This window comes from Schistocerca cancellata, chromosome 5, assembly GCF_023864275.1.
Source record: "Schistocerca cancellata isolate TAMUIC-IGC-003103 chromosome 5, iqSchCanc2.1, whole genome shotgun sequence".
NCBI lineage: Eukaryota > Metazoa > Arthropoda > Insecta > Orthoptera > Acrididae > Schistocerca > Schistocerca cancellata.
The window spans coordinates 302,039,386-302,063,689 of NC_064630.1; the positions used below are offsets into that span (position 1 = coordinate 302,039,386).

The 24,304-nt window shown below is 42.0% G+C and overlaps 1 protein-coding gene across 1 annotated transcript in view; it reads left to right on the forward strand.

Moving 5' to 3' along the window:
• LOC126188074 (uncharacterized) overlaps positions 1-24,304 on the forward strand; it is a 260,110-nt gene that overhangs the window by 173,379 nt on the left and 62,427 nt on the right. Inside the window, exon 2 of the mRNA XM_049929523.1 lies at positions 23,927-24,006. Coding sequence (XP_049785480.1) covers positions 23,927-24,006 — 80 coding nt within the window. The remainder of the gene's footprint in view (positions 1-23,926; positions 24,007-24,304) is intronic.

Consider the following 24,304-nt stretch of genomic DNA (forward strand, 5'->3'; position numbering starts at 1 on the left):
GTCGAAAAACACACTTCACATCATATTTCCGCAAAATATGACAAATCCAGTTCGAAATGCATCCTGCGTAAGGTAAAAGCACAGTTGACTTTGGTACACATTGATATTATCATCACTCACTCAGCGCACAGGTGGTCGATTGCGCAACGCGCACCTGATCTGTCTGTCACTATAACCATTCTGACGAAAGTGACTTCGAGATGGACTGACACAGCTGAACAACTCTCTAGGTTCGAGATGACATGGGCCCTGTGAACCAAGACACGAAGTACCCCTTCATGTTGAGCCGGATGGTTACAACTGTCGGCCAGCAAGTACAAGTCGGTGTGAACAGACATCCTATAAATGGCATGTCTCAACGTACCATCCAGCTTCCTACGAAAATCAGGTAAAAATTTTTAAGCTTAATTTTAGTATTGGTTTCTATAGAGTGTGTAAATATGTCAGAAATCTGTTATTCATTTTAATTGGGGCTGAAATTACGTTGTTCTTGAATTCGACGATATTTTCGCGCCCTGGAAAGTTTCCTTCTTGAGAACCGATAGGCACAACACTTTGTCGAAAACAGTGAAATACCAACACTTTTAAGTCAGGGTACAGAGTCCTTTGTTACGTAGTTAGCATTCTTAGTAAAGCGATATTCTCTTATCATCTTATTTTTTTCACTTCTACCGACAGGCACAGCTGAAACAAATAAGTTTATGAACCGCTGTTCCATATGCAAGGCGTATAAGTTTTAGAACTCGTATTGTCTTAACTGGAACTAGCAGCCTCATAGTTGCTACGGTCATCGTAGATCGCGATTCGATTCATGCCCTAAAATTTCACTATGAGTAAAAAGAAGGAGCGACGTATTAATCAGTAAATATATGCTGTATCGTGGGCTAAATTCGACATCTCACTGTAGTATGTAGTAAAGGACAAGAAAAATTGCTGTGATAGTGATACCACCGTGTAAAGGTGACGTTCAGCTTGGAAACCTTTTTGTTACTTTTCCAAAGGATTCTGGATTCTAATGGCCTATTCTTATCCCTCCTCTTTCTGTGAATGGCTGCAAAATTATAGTTCACCTTCCGTAATTACAATTAAATGCAGTCCTATAGAAGAGACAACACCGTATAGGAACGCAATTTGCTTAGAATACGCACATGAGGAACAGTGTCTGAAACTTTCCGGAAATCTATGTGGAATCAAGATCCTTTGTCGGCAGCACTCATAACTTTGTGTGAATAAAGAGCCAGTTGAGTTTCACAAGAACGATATTCTCTGAATCCCTCCCGGCATTTGTTTATAGATAGTTTTCTTCGAGGTATTTCGTAATGTTGGAACACAGGTACATGTTTCGAAATCTACTACAAATAGATGCCAGTGATGTAGGTGTATAATTCAGCGGATTACTTCTGTTTCCTCTCTTGTGTTTGATGTGACCTGTGCAACTATGCAGTGTTTCATAATAGACGGCATGTCTCAAGAAACAGGAATCTCCACTGGTGTAATGATGGAAACACCGTCTGAATGACTATTTTTTGAATTAATGATGACCGGTTTCGATCCGACTGGTAAATAATCTTTAGATCTAAGCTGGTATGAAGAAAAAAGAGCTACAAGAATATAAAAAAGTTACATAATCGTAACGTTATAAACGATACCGTCAATGGTACTACAGATAACATGAAGTTATTCATACCTCACAAAGCACTTAATATTTTTGGCAGTCGCAGCTGTTGGAGGGCATGATGGTAAAAAGGATCCCACTGACATCTGGTAAAATTGTAGTTTTATTGATACGCAAACGGTTCCGCAGCATGAAACCGCATCATCTAATGAAACAATGCCGACCGGAGTGGCCGAGCGGTTAAAGGCGCTACAGTCTGGAACCGCACGACCGCTACGGTCGCAGGTTCGAATCCTGCCTCGGGCATGGATGTGTGTGATGTCCTTAGGTTAGTTAGGTTTAAGTAGTTCTAAGTTCTAGGGGATTTATGACCACAGCAGTTGAGTCCCATAGTGCTCAGAGCCATTTTTTTAATGAAACAATGTACCTGTCGATGTGGCTTCAGGCCGCGGAACCGACTTTGTATCAATGAAACAATTTTACCAGCTGTCAACAGAATTCTTATTAACTTCAAATTATTCATTCCTAGTGCTGCAACTGAATTAATGTTGCTGGTTAAGATTCTCGTCCTGTTCTTCAAGCACATAAAAATACCACCTCTTGTTAGCTCATGCCAAATCTCGTTTTACTGTCTATAAAGCAGTTTTATGTTTATGTGTTCATAGATGTGAACCTTGTGCAGTTTCACTTCCGTAAGAGTACGATCATTGAAGTAGCTTTAAATGTTCGTATGGTCTGCCCAATATATATTCCCCCCCCCCCCCCCCCCCCCCGTTTTTAGTTACGGCGAAAGAGGTAAAAGATGATGTCTTACCAGGGGACGTCCGATACGCTTAAATTTAGAAATGACGCTAGCAAACATATTTTTCAGAGCGGTGCACGTGTCAAAAGAGTTGTTTATGCCGGCAATGTTCAGTGCACGTTGCTGAGTCCTGCAGTGTGACCAGCACGCTGCCTGCGTTACGGACTGCCGCCTTCTGGCGACGCGCAAATAGGCCGTCCTTGGCGCTAATGCCGCATAACGCGAGAGCAAACGCCGCGCAGGAGCTGAGGAGCCGCGTGCGAGTCGTCTCACCTCTCCCCTCCCCAGCACACAACCTGCCCCCCTTTCCAATATCCCCACCACCTGAGCATGCCCACCTCTCATCGCTAACTTTTCCGGTAAACAGTCGGCGACAGTCTCTAGTGGCGACGACGAAGCGAGTGTCGAAACCTGGCGCTATTATGTAACAACCTGCGGACGCTAATGAGACGAGTCTATTGAAAGAATCGTTAGGCACTGTGTTGATGGATTGGTGGCCAGTGTCATTTTTTGTACGTGGAAAATTTTTGACCTAGGTTTTCGAGGCAACTGTTGAGTTTCTTACCGCGTTGATAAACGCTATGTTTACATGTCGTCAGATACTTTTCTTAGCAAAGACCGCCTTACGAGTTAGTTCCATGCTTGGACGCATGCGATCGGTAATAAATGTGTAGGAGCAACCGAGGAGGTAGCTAGATAGTGCTTCGTCAAGGGCACAGGCAGAGAAGAGGAACCGCAAAAACAAATCAAGAAAAAGGAAAACAAAGAGAGAGAGAGACGGTTTAACAATTAACAGAAAGAAGTACTCGAGTTCTCCTACCCAATGGCGCCCATATACAAGGACAAAGGGTGGTTGGGCCCCTCCCCATCCCCCCTGCCGCTTAGTTCGGGGAAAGGAAAAAACTTCATGTAGTCAGGTGTTTTATTTCAAAGAAATGAGTTATAAGTCACTTTCACTCAAGTTTTTAACATAGTCGGAGCTGCAATTTTTTGCAGCTACTTACAAGTCGCCATTCGTCTTGTAAAACATTAAACTAAATAACAAACAACATGTGAGACGTTCCGCCTAGGGTCCATCAGTGTGCAGAGTCTCGTTTGCTGCTGAAGGGCAGACGCCTGTAACTTCCACGCTCTGTGGCACCGCTGGCTGACGTTTCCGCACATAGGTTCCTGTCCTCGATTTGTTCCTCAAGACGCCGTTAAAACCTCTTGAAGTTGTCGCAAGATTTCTGGGATACCCTGTATATTCAAAAATACCGACTGTGGAAGCGCAACACAAAAGCTGTCGTGTGTTTTTTCTTAATTTCAGTTTGTAGCCCAGTGGCACTGTTGCGTAATTCTCAAATGTTTTAGTCATTGTTTTTTTGAATAGTTTGTTTTTGAATGTTTTGTTATTAACAAACTTCTTGATAGAGTACCGCCGTACTAGGCAAGGTCCTAATAGAGGGGGTTTGTCGTTGCCTTCAAAAATGGTTCAAATGGCTCTGAGCACTATGGGACTTAACTTCTGAGGTCATCAGTCCCCTAGAACTTATAACTACTTAAACCTAACTAACCTAAGGACATCAAACACATCCATGCCCGAGGCAGGATTCGAACCTGCGACCGTAGCGGTCGCGCGGTTCCAGACTGTAGCGCCTAGAACCGCTTGGCCACCCCGGCCGGCCCGTTGCCTTCCTCCGACCGTAATGAGGATGAATGAACGACAAAACAACACCCATTCATCTTTGGGCAGGTGAAAAATCCCTGAACCCACCGGGAATCGAGCCCGGAACCCCGTGCTCGGGAAGCTAGAACGCTACCGCGAGACCACGAGCTGCGGACTATATATATATAAAAGTCTACGAATATATACTTAAGAGAAAAAGCCGGTTGAACCTTCTTACACGTACATATACTGTATTCAATATATTATTTGTTATGAAGCATTTACAAAATAAGCTACAACTTTCAGCAGTGCCTTCACTCACCGAAAATTGGCATACACATTCATTCAAATATAGAAGAGAGGAAGAGAGAGGGGGAGAGAGAGAGTGGGGGGGGGGGACACTTTTTAATTCATGGAACATAAACTTCAGCAAACGTTGTACCTGGAGGGTAATAGCTGCGATCGAGACGTTGCCGTTGCGTGAGATGAAACATGTTTCGAAGTCTCAGTTAAAAGTTCATTCATAGAGTAGGCTAAATAACAGGTTAAACAAGCACAGGGAACATTCATCCTTCGAATAAGACATTTTTTTTTCGGCACGCTGAAATTGTTGTTTTTGGAACGAATGAACCACAAAAGTTAAGAAAAACATAAACAAACGATAATGCAGTTGATTGATATTCTCTGTTAACGCAGTTTTTAAAGTGATGAGACGCCAACTGAATATACACTGCTAGTTATTAAAAATGTAGATAAGGAAATATCAAATAACGAAATTTGACTTATTGTTCGTATACGGTATAGTATAGAGAACACATATTCTTGATTATACACTCTGAGATAAAAGAAAAAGACATGCCACTAAGGAGTAATCCGAATCGGACCGAAATTGGTAGGTGTCATGTACATGTGTAGACAAACAAATGATAACAATTTCAGAAAAATTGGTTGATTTATTCAAAAGAAAGTCTTTCACAATTTAAAAAGCCAGTAACGTGTTGGTCCGTACAAGCAGTTATTCGGCTTGGCATTGATTCACAGAATTGTTGGATATTCTTCTGAGGAATATTGTGCCAAATTCTGTCCAACTGAAGCGTCAAATGGTCAGTATCCCGAGATGGTTAAAGGAACCCGTCCATAATGCTCCAAACGTTTTCAGTTGGGCAGAGATCCCGCGACTTTGCTAGCTAAGGTAGAGTTTGGACAGCTAGCAGTAGAAACGTCTTCGGCTGGAATCTCATTGACTGAAGTGGAATTTTCAGTGGCGAATCCTGCTGCGAAATGAGCCCTGATGGCCAGCGAAGACGTGTCTGGAGACGCCAAGAACAGCGGTGGGATACAAACCTGACTGTCGCCTTCCATACGGCCCGACAGCCAGGAGTAATGTTCTAGGGTGCCATTTCTTTACACAAAAGGACACCTTTGGTTGTCGTCTGCGGCACTGTCACCGGACAGTGGTACGTCGATGATATTCGACGCTCTGTTTTGTTGCCATTCATGGCAAGCTAACTTGGACTAATATTTCAGCAAGATAATGCCCGTTCACACACGATGACAGTTACTACTGCTCGCATTGGTGCGTACCAAACCGTGCCTTGGCCAACAAGGTCGCCGGGTCTCTCCCCAGTCCAGAACGTTTGGAGCATTATGGGCAGGGCCCTCCAACCAGCTCTGGATTTTGACGATCTATTGGCCAGAGTTTTGGCACGACGTCCCTCAGGAGGGCATCTAACAACTGTCAATCAATGCCGAGCCGAATAACTGCTTTCATAACGTCTAGAGGTGGACAATCGCGTGATTGACTTGCTCAAATTGTGAAGATCTTTTTCTTGAATAAATCATCCAACTTTTCTGAAATTATGAACATTTATGATTCTTCAGTTTCTACCGGCGTATTTCTTGCTCGAACAGTCTACGGGTGTTCTGCCGGTCCATAGTGTCCAAGGGGTACAATATTTCGGCTATCAGACATGTCGCCATCGCCTGGTGCGCTGACGAACTGAGCTCCTGAGGGTGGGCAGCCGTATTAAATCACCTTCCCTCTCGAGGCGTTCTCTCCGCGGTCCGCGCGTCAGCGGTCGCTGAGACGCTGGCGTCGGCGTCTGTGATGGTGTCGGTGTAATTGCCTCGTCCGCCCTAGTCGCCCGTTAGTTTCCTTTGCTGAGCGTCTTTTTAATTAGATTCAGTGCTGGTTCCCGTGTCCTGCTGAGGTTGTAGCCGCAATCTCAGTTGATGAGTCCGTGCCTGATACGAATTTCAATAGCCTCTCTAATAACGCTGTCCCAGTATGTAGATGTCTGTGCCAAGACCCTGGTATGTTGGTAGTCCATTTCGTGATTTTCGGACAAACAGTGCTCTGCGACCGGTGACTGGTTGGGGTACCCTAGTCGTGTGTGCCTCTGATGTTCTCGGCAACGATCTTCAATGGTGCGCACTGTCTGTCCAGTATAAGTCTTCCCACACCGACACGGAATCTGGTATATGCCGGCCTTCCGCAAACCGAGATCGTCTTTGACACTTCCCAATAATGCTCTTGTTTTATTTGGTGGGCAAAAGACAGTTCCTTCTCGGTGTTTCCTCAATATTCGTCCTATTTTCCCCGATAGTGCGCCAGTATACGGTATATAGGCAATGGCTTTCTCTTTCTCCGTGACTTCTTCCGTCTCCATACGCTGTACTGCAGAGGTGGGGCGGAGAGCGCGTCTGATATGCCATTCCGAGTATCCGTTTTTCCGGAATACAGTTTTGAGGTGTTCCAGCTCTTGGGGCGGACTCTCTGCGTCAGAGATGGTGCGTGCCCTGTGCACCAGTGTTTTTAGCACCCCATTCTTCTGCGCAGGGTGGTGGCAGCTATCCGCATGCAAATACTGGTCGGTCTGCGTTTTCTTCCTGTATACCCTGTGGCCCAGGGTGCCATCCACTCTTCTTTTGACCATGATATCCAGCAATGGTAATCTTATTTCTGCTTCGGTCTCCATGGTGAATTTGATGTTCGGACGTATGGAGTTCAGGTGTGTAAGGAAGTCTAGGAGCTTGTCCCTTCCATGGGGCCAGATCACGAACGTGTCATCCACATAACGCAGAAAACAAGTAGGTTTTCATTTGGATGACGCCAAAGTTTCCTCCTCGAAGTACTCCATGTAGAAATTCGCACACAGGCGAGAGTGGGCTCCCCATTGTGACTCCTTCTGTTTGTTCATAGTATTATCCATTAAAGAGAAAATACGTGGAGGTCAGAAAGTGCTTGAAAAGGTAGGTCAACTTCTCGTTAAATTTCTGTGCAATAAGTTAACTGACTCTCGAAGAGGCAACGTCAAAACTCACCAGGATATCTGAGTCTTTCAGTTTGAAGTTGTCGAGACGTTTTGCGAAATCCACAGAATTACGAACGTGATGAGGGCATTTACCCACATAAGGGATTAGTAATTCTGCCAGGTATTTGGCCAGAAAATACGCAGGTGCCCTAATTTTGCTGACAATTTGACGTAACGGCATCCCTTCTTTGTGGACTTTAGGGAGTCTATAAAGTCTTGGCGGTACAGGTCCTTGAGGTGCATCTATCCAAACCGCCACAGTCTCTAGATCTCAATATTATTGAGCTTTTTTGGAGAAAGGCGTGTGATCGCTATCCAACTCCGTCATCGTTGCTTGCTTTTGCGACTATTTCGCAGGAATAAACATAAGATTCCATTGAAAACCATGCAGGACCTGTATTTATCCATTCGCAGACGACTGCCAACGGTTTTCCTTCGCCGTATTAGTCATGGTAATGTGTTATGTTTTTTGTTTTTCCATATTTTTATCCACCCCCTGTAGATGGCTCTTTTCTTACTTCCTTTGTGCGGTTCAGTGAGGTACTGATTATTTACATGTTCGAGCATATGGTACACTTCATGCGATTTTCACGTTTTTCTGCAATCCACTTTTTAGCTGTTGCGGCTGTAATGGCCCGCTTTTCATACATGAAGCGCCAAAGACACAGGTATAAACATGCCTATTCAAAGATAGAGATATGTAACAGGCAGAATACAGCGCTGCGATCGACAACGCCTATATGAGACGAAAAGTGTCTGGCGCAGTTGTGAGATCGGTTACTGAAGATTAACAAGATTTGAGTTTGAACGTGGTGTTACAGTCGGCGCACGATCGGTCGGACACAGCATCTCTGAGGTAGCGATGAAGTGGGGATTTTCCCGTACGACCACTTCACGACTGTACCGTGAATATCAGGAATCTGGTTAAACATCAAATCCCCGACATCGCTGCGGCCGGAAGAAGATCCTGCAAGAACGGGACCGACGACGATTCAAGAGAATTGTTTAATTTGACAGAAGTGCAACCCTAACACAAATTGATGCAGATTTCAATGCTGCTACATCAACAAGTGTCAGCGTGCAAACCATTCAACGAAACATCGATATGGGCTTGCGGGGTTGAAGGCCCACTAGTGTACCCTTGATGACTGCACGACACAAAGATTTTCGCCTCGCCTGTGCCCGACAACACCGGCATTGGACTGTTATGACTTCCAGAATTGCTACAGTGTGGTTCCGTGAACACTTTCCTGAGTTTAAACACTTCCGCTGGCCACCAAACTCCCCAGACAGAACATTATTGAGCATATCTGGTATGTCTTGCAACGTGCTATTCAGAAAAGATTCCCACCCAATCGTACTCTTACGGATTTATGGACAGCCCTGCACGATTCTTGCTGTCAGTTCCCTCCAGCATACTTCAGACATTCACGTCGTGTTGCGTGCTCGTGGGACCCTACACGATATTAGGCAGGTGTACCAGTTTCTTTGGCTCTTCAGTGTAGAAGAGAGCTTGCATTTTGTCAACCCAGGAAATTAGTTACTCCAGTTGAAGGTGTTTCGGAAATCTTATGACCTAATCGGTAATGGGATAAAGTCAAAAAATGACACTGAGTGAAATGTAAATAATTGTATACAGTAGCGAGATAAATCACACTATATTTAATAAGCTGTGATCCAGATAAAATTAAGCACGTAGAGATTCCTGCTGTTCTGTCTTACAGATATCAAACCATCATTCGCTGCTTTGATTTTTGAAAGTTACAGCTCTTCTATGAAAAGACTAGTACCCAAGTTATTTTGCGATCTGACGGTATAAAGCGTATCGGTTCAGTTTACAGCCTAGTGGTACAAAGATACAACAACCTAAACAAGAGAAAGGTATAATAATCTGAACAAGCTAACTTACCGTTAGCGATACCAGTTCACTCAAGAAACTTCCGCAAACAATTTCCGATGTAAAGTATAAGAATATTTTACACGTTCTCCTCATATTTAATACAAACACAATGAGTGATATTTTCCCCGGCCTGTATTTATGATGAAATCTTCTCGGTCTTCCATTCAAGTAGCTGTGTCAAAATTCCGCGACGTTTCGATGACTCGCACTTTCATCATTTTCGATAGAAGATGACGAAAGTGACGCTCATCGAAACGTTGTGGAATTTCGACGCAGCCACTCGGACGAAAGCTCGAGAAAATCTCATCATGACTATGAACTCGAAGCAGATAAGTACTACAATGAATAGAATGGTTAAAAGAAACATTTGAAACACAGCTCACAATGTTTGGTGAGATACTGTATGATATCGGTCTTTGTGCCAAGCTGTGCTTCCCTCTCGTGTTACAAAATGTAGAAGACGCGTGGAATGGTTTTTCTTCACTAAAATTCTACTAGTTAAATCTTACGCTGTGTTTATGTACACGTTTGATGACAAATAAAGCGTATTGCATCATTTGGAACATAAGTTTTCTTGTTGGCGCTTAGACCCAATCGGTTCTGTTATGGCACTTGGAACGTTCTGTCTTGTGTCATACAGCCTCTACATGAGGGACAGGATACCTCGCGGATGGCCAACTTCTGCTTTTAAATTCGACAGAGTGGCGGGTCATGGACGCAGCTTCGGATTGTGAGACTGTTCGTACTTAGTTGGCTGAACTGGAACACTGAGTGTGAGACACAGCATATATTTTCAGTCTGTCATGAGTTCAGGACAATGAATATACAGTTTCGAAAATTTTTGGACGTTAAAAATGGTTTCGGAAGCTGATCCTTGCTTCTGCGGACAACACGTTAACTCTGAGTGTTAAGTCGGGGTCTAGAAACCAGACGTAACTCTTCACTCCGACTGTATCCTTTCTGCACTTTCCAAACTCCGCACAGTATCTCCAATGGAAGTAATAATCTGTCACGAAGCTGCACGACAACATACACTACACCGAACAGTGAAAACTGAGCTGTGAGCAATAAATATTGCCGAAACTTCTAAAGTCGCCATGATAATGAAGGTTACAGATTTTTCACTCATAACAATGGAAAATACCTATTGTTCAAGTACCTTGGCTGAAGTCTGCATTGATCATTTACTCGTACATATGTGCACTATTTCTATATATCTGTGCTCCACGAGATACTGTACAGTACGTCGGTAGTCTTTTTTGAGTATTGGTATTGTAAACACGTCGAAGAGAAATTTTGCCAGTATAAGCCTTGTCAATGTAGCAACATCTGATCCTTTCTTCCCCATACAGAACTTAATAACCGCACTTACTAACAATGTAGTTCGCTAACATACACGTATCTTATTACTGTAAATGATATCTGATTACAGTAAAATTGAGAAAAGATTCCAAGCACTTGGTTTCTAATAAGATCTTCAGCACGTTCTGCTAGCTCATATACTCATATTCAGAGGAATATATCAAACTGGTAGTATCTGGTTAAGTAAGTAATCCCGTGAAATATGTTATTTAGAACTTCAGTTAACGGCGCTGCACCATATAAACATAAAATCTCACAAAATTAGATTTGATACATTTGCGAATTCAGTAATAAATAACGTTCTTCTATTGAAACCAGTTGTTTTTCTATTATTAATAATTAATAACGTTTCAAGCATAACTATCACATTCTTGGTACGTCAGCATCATGAGTGCTATTTTATAGTTTATTTAGAGGAGTTATCTAAGGTCGAAAGCTTTACTCCTCAGATGCACTCTACCTTCAAGCAAATACCAACTTCATACATAAAAATTGAATAATTTATGGGTGTTGGATTTTCGAAAGCGTAGTGCATCAGCTTAAAGACTTAAGTTTTCGCATAGCCAGTATATACTTTACCTAAGCAAATTAATTCGCCTCTCACATACTGGTAACAAAACTGTCAAAATTATTATAGTCTGTTAAAGCAAAATTAATGTCATACAAATGTACTTACTCATCTCCGTTTACTAAATTAAACTATTCCCCCTGTCTTCTGTTCTGTAAAATTTGCATCACATAAGCAAAGATCTACTTAATCTAAAGTCAGCGTTATATCACTCCTGTTTCTTTAAAAGCATGTATTATGACAAATAAACATATATTTCTATTTTCTTTCTTTTCTCTAGTTAGATAAAGGACAATTGTTTTAGACTTATTTTTCTGTTAATAGGATAGGTTCCGTCCTACCCTCACGACATTTTTCTATTTCGATTGCATTTTATCCACAACTGAGAAAGATGACATTATTTGCCTTTGAACTTTAAAAGTCATCTTTGATGTGCGTTTCTTAGGAAAGCAACTCTTTAAGCACTACAACATTAGTGTTTCTTTTTATGAGCTCCCTTAAAATTTCTTTTGAAAATGTTTTAGGTCAATAGTTAACTTCTTTTTCCGATTTTTTTTACTTTTGCTTTAATCATAAGGTACTGGGACTATGTCACCAAGGGCAACAAAATTGGTGAAGTCAGATACAAGTTGCATCATTTAAACAACCATTGTATTTTTTTTTTCATCTCACACGAATACAGTGGTATTCTCTGGACACGAAAATAATGACAATAATTGTAATAAATGCTACTCTGCTGTGTATGAGCCCAATGAGGCCTCGATGCTGCAAGAAATGTACCCTTAAAAAAAAAAAACTACTACCACCGACAGTTTGACCCTATCCTTAAAGAGAAAACAAACGCTCTTCCTCTTATGTAGTTCGCATCTAAACTAGTAATTCCCCAAATGGTTTCAGAAGAATTGGCCAATCGCCAGATGTTTTCCAGAAGTGCGAAATAACGCTGAACGTGTTTCAAATAAATAGTTCCATCGTGCACAAAACAAATCCATAAATCACTTGGATATCTTGTCAACTTTACGACTACAATGGTTGTACTTCAAGTCACGAGTTCCAGAAGAAATTACCTAGGGCCTGCAAAACAATATCTGCCCTTGATTCACCCCACTAATTCATTACTAAAGCATACATCAACCTCAATCAGAACCACTCTTCCTCACGCGAGCCTTCTTTGCATGACCACTAGTGCCAGTAAGTGGAACAAAATTGGGGCCAGAATCGATTCCCAATAACCTACACCTCAACTACTCCCTCAAATAACTGTAGATCTGAAAATTCACAGCAACTGTTTAAAACACGTACGGGTTTATAACAACCTATTACGTCCCAGTCAGTACCTTAGTACTGAACGAGATCCCAAATTGTGTTCAATACTTTATGGGAGTTTAACACGAACTCACAAAGTATACCGTGGGACCTCAACTAACACTTTCTGAATATCGGTGATACTAGCAATTGAATCACGATGTCCACTGGTAGTCAAACATTTACGTTGATGTACCCAACCTCGTACCATCAATACCGATTACGTCTGGAACGATAAAGATCCACTGTCATATAACCGTTCTAGATTCTAACGAAAACGGTACCATTACTGAAAGCCACCTTGAAATATTTTAGGGGCTATTAAAATGAATAAAACGAACAGCGCTACCACCACTTTTTGACAATGGTTTCGTTGTATTCAATAGCCGTTATGCGGTCAACTGCGGCGCGATGTACGATCTTTGCCGCCCGGTAGGCTGCTGACTGGAAACGTCCGCCACACAATTGTCCGCAGCTGCAGGTTCTCTGCCATACCCTCCCCCTCCCTCTATCTACAACAACTTACCTCACAACGACTTACAAAACATACTAATTAACTCAGAACTATCATATTTTAGACATATATTCGGCTGCAGATTATTCCGTAATGATTGTAGAATGAAGGCTTTCACGACCGGGTAACATGGCTGTTGATATACTTTCCGGGATGTGAGGTCGTGGTCCAAGAACTTTTCTGCTCCTTACGTAAGGAGCAGAAAAGTTCTTGGACCACGACCTCACATCCCGGAAAGTATATCAACAGCCATTCCGTAATGAGCTGAGACGACACTTTGTGACGTCCAATACGACACGTTTTGCAACATTACACTATACTACGTCTAACTTTATAATGCCCAGGCGCTATCCAGAAACAAAGAGCGCGTTTATTTCAGATTAAAAAAAAAGTGATATAACTTGATGATACCCACGAGGACGAAATTAGCTAATCGCTAACAATGGAAGTCTGCGTTTATTTAAATTTAAAAAAAATAGTCGTGTGATGTAGCCTGATAATGTCCAAGCGGATATAATTAGCTAATCGCAAATAAAGAAAATAAAAAAAAAATCCTACGCAGAAAATTGTTTCCTTCAAGAAACTTGTGGGTGTGTCTTACAGCACATGGAGCAACAAATCATCTCCCCCCCCCCCCCCACACACTCCTTGTCAATCTGTTATTTGCGCATTATAAGAACAATTTTTGTTACAGTACTAAACACGCCAGAATTACTAAAATCTTCCATTTTTGTCATTAGGCGTGACGTATTTTTCAGGAAATACTGGGGTTATCGAAATTTTTAACTGCAAGGTCTTGCACGTTCTCTCGTTTTCTCCAGCTGGAGTTTGTTGAGAATTTTCGTGGCGTTCCCACATCAGTGATGCAGCGTGCAACTCTTCGTTAATAACCGGTCGAAATTTCAGGCCTACGAAAGATTATAATTGCATAATGACTTTTGAAAGCTATTTCTTACTATTTTGAATCATATGTTCTAGGAAATCTTCCAATAAATCCCGTTCTGGCTTCCGCCTTACACATGGTTACTAAAGGACCCCTACATACTTAGCATATGTGACGGAAAATCACCTGTGTAGCCAAACGTCATCGGAGATTTACATCTATTTACGCCCTGTTTGCTAATGCTAATTTTTGTAACGCTAAGGTGTTGCTAAATGGGATGTAACATTTGCAAGACTGTGTGGTTTATCACATAGCATGATCATTATTCCCAGTACATTACGCTATGGAGACCTTACATGTAGATATCGGTTCTGATCTTCCTGTTAAGCGCTAACAACTGTGAACTGTGTTACGTTCTGTCTTCAACCTCTTTCTAATTTACTAATCAGTGATGGAGCAAATTCTGTGTTACTTTAGAGAGTTAACTGACAGCTGAACAGTTCACATCTTGCTCACGTGCAATAACAACTATCAAAAATGTCCAAATGTGTTTGAAATCTTATGGGACTTAACTGCTAAGGTCATCAGTCCCTAAGCTTACACACTACTTAACCTAAATTATCCTAAGGACAAACACACACACCCATGCCCGAGGGAGGACTCCGCCGTGATCAACCACACAGTCCATGACTGCAGCACCTTAGACCGCTCGGCAACAACAACTACCATCGAAGCCAATACTGTTTCTAATAACATGGAAGAACTTGAATTTACATGCAGTGTTACTTGCACATGCAAGCGCGCACTGCATTTGTGCCATCAGAAGCACGTTGTTTCATAGAATAAAGAAATCACCGATGTGGTTTGAAACATTTTTATACCTGATCTGAACCTCAGGATAAGAAAAAGCAATTACACAGCACGTACTGCGATCGCCGAAGATGAAGGCTACCCGCACGACTGTATCGTTTAGCGGCCTGGCTAGCACTGGGCTGTAAAAAAAAAAAAAAAAAAATTGGGGGCCTCCTTTCTTTTAACAGCTTTGCGGACAACCTCCTCATCCCTTGTCAGTCCACTTAACTTTCACTATCCTTCCATAGCAACACATCTCAGACGCTTTGCTTCTATTCTTATACGATGTTCTCACAGTCCACGACTCACTACTATGCAATGCTGGGCTCCAAACATACAGTCTTCTTCCTGAATATACAGTTTCTTCCTGAAATTAAGGCCCAAGTTTGAGAATAGTAGGCGCCTTTTACGCAGGAATGCTGTATTTGCCTGTGCTAATCTGCATTTTATTTAATCTTGCTTCGGTCGCCATCTATTATTTTGCTTAATTTCGTTTATTTCGTGTTCTCCAATGTTTATGATAATTTTATTGCTAATCTCTTTATTGGTAATCTCATTCCTGCTATTCCTCATCACTTTTGTCTTTCTTCGTTTTAATCTCAGTTCATATCCTGCACACATAATACTATTCATGCCATTCAGTACATCCTTTAATTCTCCTCCATCTTTACTGAGGATAGCAATGTCATCAGCGAACCTTATCATTGATGTCCTTTCACCCTGAATTCTACTTCTGAATCTTTCTTTTTTTTGTCATTATTTCTTAGACGCATATACTGAATAGTAGGGGCAAAAGACTGCATCCCTATCTTATACCATTTTTAATCTGAGCACTCTGTTCTTTGTTTTCTATTCTTTATTGCTCTCTCTTGGTTCTTGTAAATATTACAGGTATTTCCCAACAGGTCACTCTTACTTTTCTAAGACTTTCAAAAATCTTGCACCATTTTACATTGTGGAAAGCGTTTTTTAGGTTGCAAATGAAGTGAACGTGACTAGATGAATGTTAACTTTTCGTTTGTCATTCAATCTTTCTCTGGTAGTTACCAGAGAGATCTGAATGGGTGACTTGCCCAGAATCTTTTACCAATGGAGACGTCATAATGTGACTCGTTTAATTACAAGCTGTATGACCTGTGGATACATCTATGTCTTTAATTCATTGATTTCCATTGATAGGCATAGTTTCACACCTGAAGGGTAAGAGGCTACTTAAACTTTGTCCACTCCTCCACCCTCTTCGACAAGACCGTTGGCAGGACGAAGATGATTATTTACAGGAAAAGTCATTGTCCGCAGTTGCTGACGACTTTTGTTCAAAATTTAAGCTGTGGCAGTGTTCGAAGGCGGGACTCGAGATGTTTTGATTACTAATTAAAGATGCTACCCCAAAGTACGAGTAAACCAACTACGGATAATAGCATTAATATTCGTTATGAGGTGTTGGACAACAAGACGCGCTTCTGTTGTTTTCCTCCTTTCCTTCCTCTTTGTTTACTATCAAGAAAATGAAGATGAAATAAAGAGGAGATCAGTTATGACACGGTACAAAATGGTGGAATGCTGCATGAAAATATAAATAAGACAACTGAAATATATACAGTGTTGCACCTACCTCTACATTTTTCATGCGATTTGTGTACTACTATTGTTAGTTCCCTGCTGTACCGCTCTGAATTGGCTCACACGAAGAACAGCTTCGTATAATCCTTTGAACGAGCACAGATTTTTGTAATTTTTCTGTTGCGATCATTACTAGATTTGCAAGTCGGTAGCTGCACGTTCGATTGCACATGACAATACTCTTGGCGACGCTAGCAAGAGCTTCACAGGCTGTGTCACCCCAACTTCCATTTCTCCCAAACAGAATATTAGTAATTCCGTTGTCATTGTGTAACCCAGATTAGTACTGTATAAAGATTTCATATTGATGCAACTTTTCTAATTTTCTTATTGCAACAATCATGAAAGTATTTCATGGTGCATTAATGTTTCGACCAGCCGGTGGTGACCATCAAGCACATGCTCACGGCTGTGATGTAACGTCCTCGTTGCATTACCAACGTAAGTATGTGGTGCTTATGATGACTACTAGGTTGTTAATTTTTTCAAAGATTCCAGCGTGGCTGGGAACTGGTATCGTCTTTCCCAGTTGTCGCTTTGTCAAAATTGTAGTTTATACCGCTGATGATCGGCAACGACTCAAATAACATTGACTTTCTTCGTCAGTCCCAGAAACTATCAGAGATTTTTCCAATCACAGATGTTATTTTTGTAGCAATAATTTTTATACGTTTAATTATAGCTGTGGAGATATGCAATTGCTACTTCAGTATCGGAACCAAATCTTCAACATTTGCTGCGTTGAAATGACTGTCTTATTCTTGTAAATATTGGGTAAAAAGGAATCGAGTGAATGAATTAATAATGAAAATTGCTAGTATCAGAAAGCGGACGTCAACTGAAAATTTATCGATAGTAACAGCTTTCCCGATAGATTAGACTGCCTATTGTGTAAGGCGACCTGTGGGGAGAACTAAATGCTCGGTGTAACATATACAATCAAGAAACTCCAGCTCATATTTGTTATACCGAGGGACAGCAGCGCCCCAAGCGGAAAATAAGGTACACTGTGGAATACTGTATCCGACGAACGCGAAATAGCATCCTTTACATTGATTTGTAACATGGTTTGTGCAAAATGGAGCGTACGTAGCGCGATGAATTGTAACGATAAGAAAAGGAAGACCCCAAATACGTCACCCTACATATTTCCTAAGCACCACAAGACGAATGAAACAGCACATTATCTGACTGCATAGTTACAATTTTTGTGTAACTTATGGACATTTATTTTTAAGAACAAGGGTCAGAATGAAAGGAGCAGAAGACATGGCGGTTTCCAGGAAGACGTCGTAAACCTGCGTAATAACGTGACGTTTTGTTCGCTAGGTGCACTTGGAAACAAACTTGAATAGGAATGCGTACAATAAGAAACTCGTATGAAAAGTAGTAGTTATAACATTTAGAGTACCAGACAAGTTGCCATAACTGGAGCTGAAGAAAAAAATACCTATAGGCATGATAATAAAACAACAGAAGCAATAAAACACTTTTCCGATTCAGAGGAAACCAATTTCTCAATTTGTTGCTGCGGCAGATCCACAGTCGTCAATATTCGTCAAAACAATAGTGTTTTGAAGCAGAAGTAATTACGTTAAACAAATATTCGTGATCTGGAAAGTCAGGTGAAGCGTAACTATAGCAAAACCTTTGCAGTGCCAATTATAAGAACAATCAGCAACCGGAATAAATGCCTCTTGTGGATAAAATACTGCGTTTGTATTCTCTCGCTTTTGTGGGGTAAGCTGCTATTATATGCAATTTCGACAGTGTTTATTGTGGAAACATTGTAGCTCAGGTCATTTCGTCTTGAGTTTCGGCTATGTTTACATTTATTGAACGATTATTCATGCCGCTTAATATTTTAATAACGCTTAGGACACAAAAATATAATAACTTTCCCACAGACTAACTAGAAAAAGAATTGAAAGTAAACATTAATCTACTGGCACATATGTGGTTAACTGACGAAGTGCTTTCTTGCCACTAGGGGCTCTATTGTGTGTTCAGTTGTCAGACGGTAGCAACTTCCAAGGAGTGAACGTCACCTCTGTATACATAGTATTTTATTCTAATTAAGCAGCTGTAGTTGTATATATCGAAATAATTAGCAACCAGTTACATAAAAGTTATTTCCTTAACCGGTTTTAGGCAAACAGTGCCTTTCTTCAGACGGTTATAATTGTCACGTTATTTGCGAGTGTCAACAATAAGATGTAAGCAGCATAATTCTGTGGTCGTGTGGTTCATAGTGCCTTTAAAAGAATGGTTCTGGCATGATCTCTGCACTTGTCATTTGGCGTCTTTGTACTGTTTTCGTTCAGGTACATGACTACATCAATATTCTGCACGCATCTTATTGCTGACGCAAATAATACGATAGTTATACCCTTCTGAAGAAGGGCACTTATTTTATTTCCAGTTAAGGAAATAAAATTTCTTGTATGCAGCCGGCTGCTGATTATTTCTATATTGCAGTGTGTATGTTAGGCTGTGCTAAATGCAAGGTGCAAAAATCAAGTGGGCTGAAGAAAAATTACCTGAGACATCGTTGATTATGTCGATATCCGATGTCCTGTTGAGCGATGTAGGAAGATGAAGCGTGACATGTTAACATTGAATAATTCAGCGACCCAGTGTTTGGGACCTTGTGGCATCCAAAACATGCTCTGAGGCAGGCATAGTTATTCGTTTACTATGCGTTCAGATCATCAAAAACAGACAGTTGGGTAACGAGAAAATCGTCTCTTCCCCAGCGGAGGGAGTCTACAGCGACAGTTGAGAATATTGAAAGCCATCAGCTGTGAGATGGAATGACAATGAAAATTTGCATGCATGTCCGAAGGAACATTGCATCGTTCTTACGAACAATACAGGCATTGCCATATCGTCTTTCTCCGATACGTCCCACTCTTCAATTGCAATTCTTCGTAAGTCGCGCAGGGTACACAGTCGTTATCGACGTCCAAAACGAGTTCATTTCATTCGATTCCACGTCTGCTCTATTGGATTCATGTCCGTCGATCAGGGATCGACGAACCGATTCAATCTGGTGATCGTAGTATGTTGAAGGAACGTGTTCACGAGAGCAGCACGGAGAGCACGCGAGTTATCGTCCATCGTGATAAAATTGTCACCAAACTATTGGCGATACAGTCGCAGAACTTCTTCCCTGTACCGTAGAGACTGTCCTCAAAATGCACAAGAGGTATACGGCTACCCGTGTGATACCACCCCAGAATACCACTCCACCACCGACTTGTTCCTTATGTGGGATCCAATGTTGGAGGCGTTCAGTATTACAGGATTGTCTCCATACTCTTTTGTCCGTGACTAACGGGTATAAACGGATCAGAGTTTCATCCGTAAAAACACGCGACACCAATCCTGGGATGTCAATTCTACCTGATTTCTTCCCGTTTTGTAACGGAGTTCATTGTGTTGTGGTATATTACGTGGTGCTCGACACAATCTTCAGGAACGAATATTCGCATCATGCAACCGTCTGCTAACAGTTTGATGTGGTACTTGAAGCCCTGTGACCTCTAGAACGCCGGATTCATTCTGGAACACTGAGCGCACGGTCCCTTTGACTCAAAAGTCGTAGTTATCAATTATCCTTTGTATCTGTAGAATATGAACGGCGTGCGCTGTGTAAGTCCTCAGCGCTACCTGTCAATTGGAACAAAAATCATGTCTGCACTACGTCACTTTGACTCCGGTGTATACGTCGAGTTACTTCCCTGGTTGGCAAGCCTTCTGCCCGTAACATGATGACGCGGACCAAATCATGTGTCGCGATTGTCTTTCGTGGCATGAAGAATGTTCACTCTACTATTTCACAGACCTCTCTAATGCGTCTCTATTGGTGCTTTACTTTCGACTTAAATGCTGCATTCCATTTGAGCGTGGCGCTCTATCCATAGGTAGCGGTCATGGTAACTCTGTGTGTGTTTACAAACAACGTCGGTGGTGAGCTTCGGATCGGTGCAGGAACGTTCACAATAGCTACACGTCTGCACGACATATCGCGATGATGCAACACTTTTGTTGATGTGTGTACGTTATATCGGGAATAGTATTAACGCTTGTATCAATCTAGATATTGTGGATAGTGTAGTTTTTAAATGGAACGATGTACTTTTCTTTGAAGGGTGTTCGAAGGCCTCTGAAGAGATGAGCGCAGTGATATAACCCATGTTGATACTGCTGTTGAAACTTTTCACTTAAGTCTCTGAGGAGTCTGTTCAAGCTGAAAAGCAAGTCCTCAGGAATATGCTATTGCGGTATAAGTAGGACTCTCATGCTAGGCTCAGTTGTTATTTGCAGCGAGAAAATAAGTCTACGCTACCAATGTAAAATTAATTTCCTCTTGGCTCTACTTTATACGACGTAGGTACTAAAAAATCAAGCGTAGATGTTGTAAATAAATAGATGTGCTTTCTTCTAGCGTATGAGAAGGACTTAGAAAGCTTTAAAAATGTGGATGCATTAAGTGAAAAGATTTTATGGAAACTAGTTAACAGTCGAAAGGGTTGATATGACGATGGAATCTGTCAGGACAGCCACTTTGGCGATGTTTACTCCCAGTAGACAATACCAGCAGCCTTGCCATTGAATTTTTGCACAATTGTCATATTTTCGCCATTAGTTCAAATGCCAAGACCAGCAGGTGTTATATCACTGTACTCGTGTTTTCAAGAACTTTAGAAAGCTATTGAAAAGTACTTCTTACCATCAGAGGGAAACAGTACTTGCTTCAGTATCTCTTTTCATGCAAGCGTTAAATTAGTTTCAAGGTTCGTGGATCATTTTCACGATAAATCGAAATGATGTGGAACGAGTAACTTTAAATATACTATCGCAAATTAATATGTAAATACGGCATCATGCTGAAATGTTGTTTTCTTTGTTTTTTTTTTCTTTTTGTCGTATTATTATTGTTACTATTAAACCCACAGATGTGAGTTAGTAATTCCTGTCCACCACCTCTTACACATTACAATAATAGAAATGGTTCTATGAAGTAGATGGAGTTAACAGAGAGAAAATTTTTCTGTTTGTTTTCTAATTTTGCTTGGCTGTCTGTCAGACTATAACTTATCCCGGAACATTATTTCCATGTGACATTGAATTAAAATATGCAAAATGTGTCAATTTATTGATTTATCTCTCCGCAAGATCTGCCGTGATTCTAAACGAAAATGTTGGTGAAGTCAGTTGTTTTGGGAGATCTAAAATATCATTTTTCGAGTTTAAATTCTCATTAATATGATTATCTAAAAATTTTGCAGCTTCCACCATATTATTATTTCCTCACCTTGTTTTAGACGTATCATTGGTGTAGTACCTCTGTATGTAAAAAAAAATTATGTATTGTGTCTCCTTAAAATTGAGAGTGAGGCCGTTCAGAAGAAACCAGTCAATGACACCGTTAGGAACATTGTTTGCCATTTATTCTGCTGTCGTGTGCATATTTGCCTTGATTACAATACTGATGTCATCCGGAAATAGAACTTTTTCTGCTTGTTGTATATTAGACGGAAAATCGTTTATATATACACTCCTGGAAATGGAAAAAGAACACATTGACACTGGTGTGTCAGACCCACCATACTTGCTCCGGACACTGCGAGAGGGCTGTACAAGCAATGATCACACGCACGGCACAGCGGACATGCCAGGAACCGCGGTGTTGGCCGTCGAATGGCGCTAGCTGCGCAGCATTTGTGCACCGCCGCCTCAGTGTCAGCCAGTTTGCCGTGGCATACGGAGCTCCATCGCAGTCTTTAACACTGTTAGCATGCCGCGACAGCGTGGACGTGAACCGTATGTGCAGTTGACGGACTTTGAGCGGGGGCGTATAGTGGGCATGAGGGAGGCCGGGTGGACGTACCGCCGAATTGCTCAACACGTGGGGCGTGAGGTCTCCACAGTACATCGATGGGTTCGCCAGTGGTCGGCGGAAGGTGCACGTGCCCGTCGACCTGGGATCGGACCGCAGCGACGCACGGATGCACGCCAAGACCGTAGGATCCTACGCAGTGCCGTAGGGGACCGCACCGCCACTTCCCAGCAAATTAGGGACACTGTTGCTCCTGGGGTATCGGCGAGGACCATTCGCAACCGTCTCCATGAAGCTGGGCTACGGTCCCGCACACCGTTAGGCCGTCTTCCGCTCACGCCCCAACATCGTGCAGCCCGCCTCCAGTGGTGTCGCGACAGGCGTGAATGGAGGGACGAATGGAGACGTGTCGTCTTCAGCGATGAGAGTCGCTTCTGCCTTGGTGCCAATGATGGTCGTATGCGTGTTTGGCGCCGTGCAGGTGAGCGCCACAATCAGGACTGCATATGACCGAGGCACACAGGGCCAACACCCGGCATCATGGTGTGGGGAGCGATCTCCTACACTGGCCGTACACCACTGGTGATCGTCGAGGGGACACTGAATAGTGCACGGTACATCCAAACCGTCATCGAACCCATCGTTCTACCATTCCTAGACCGGCAAGGGAACTTGCTGTTCCAACAGGACAATGCACGTCTGCATGTATCCCGTGCCACCCAACGTGCTCTAGGAGGTGTAAGTCAACTACCCTGGCCAGCAAGATCTCCGGATCTGTCCCCCATTGAGCATGTTTGGGACTGGATGAAGCGTCGTCTCACGCGGTCTGCACGTCCAGCACGAACGCTGGTCCAACTGAGGCGCCAGGTGGAAATGGCATGGCAAGCCGTTCCACAGGACTACATCCAGCATCTCTACGATCGTCTCCATGGGAGAATAGCAGCCTGCATTGCTGCGAAAGGTGGATATACACTGTAGTCGTGCCGACATTGTGCATGCTCTGTTGCCTGTGTCTATGTGCCTGTGGTTCTGTCAGTGTGATGTATCTGACCCCAGCAATGTGTCAATAAAGTTTCCCCTTCCTGGGACAATGAATTCACGGTGTTCTTATTTCAATTTCCAGGAGTGTATTTGTAACAAAGGCGGACATTAAGAGTGACCTAAGATTGAATGTGTTAGTCAGACAACAAAATCGCGACGTTTCAGTATTTTGAATCGTTCATGAAATAAAACTGTGATAGCTTTAGATAATATAGACTACAAATACCTACAACACATTTTTCTCGGAAGTCATTTGTCAGCCTCGTCTCATACTGTTTTGTGCTAGTAAATGTATGTTATCTGTGTATGGTAAATTTCTGGATACATTGAAAATAAAATGTAAAGAAGCCATTTTAAATGAAGAAAAGACTGTTTCGCAAAGGAAACCGTTCTCTGACTATATTTGTAGCACTTGTTTTTTATTAACGTGCCTTGTAGTAACTGGTTACAATCTAGATTCAATACCGTAGATGAAATTGTCAAATACGCTCAAATTTCTAATTAGTAACGTAACTGATGATACATGATTTGTGTTGTACAAATGAAACATGACGGAATGAGTTATAGTAATCATGTTAGTACTCTGTGTTCCCGCTAGTAACTGTAGGTCAGACTAGTGCTTACGTGATTCTTAAGGTATTTTCCTTGTTGCAGGTGTACCCACAGCCCAAGTCGCCCACGGCAGCAGTGATCCCCCTTGACGGCGAGCACTGCCAGAGGACGTACAATATCACGTGAGTGTCGAGTACCGATCCAAAAGATGATTGTTCATGCTGATACCGGTGACAGCGCATACTGCGAAACAGCGCGCAGGAGACAGATGCTGAACTCTGTGCGACTGATAGGAAACCACGTAAAATAAAGCACAATGAGTCATTTCTACTATTGGGAATTTCTGTTTGGTGGCATAATAAACTCCAAATTAGCAGTCACTGTCAGAGTGAACCGAGAGAAATTGAAACATTAAATTAATTATTGACACAGATATCCACTGTTCATGTAAATATTAGTATTTTGTTGCAGTTCTGCCAT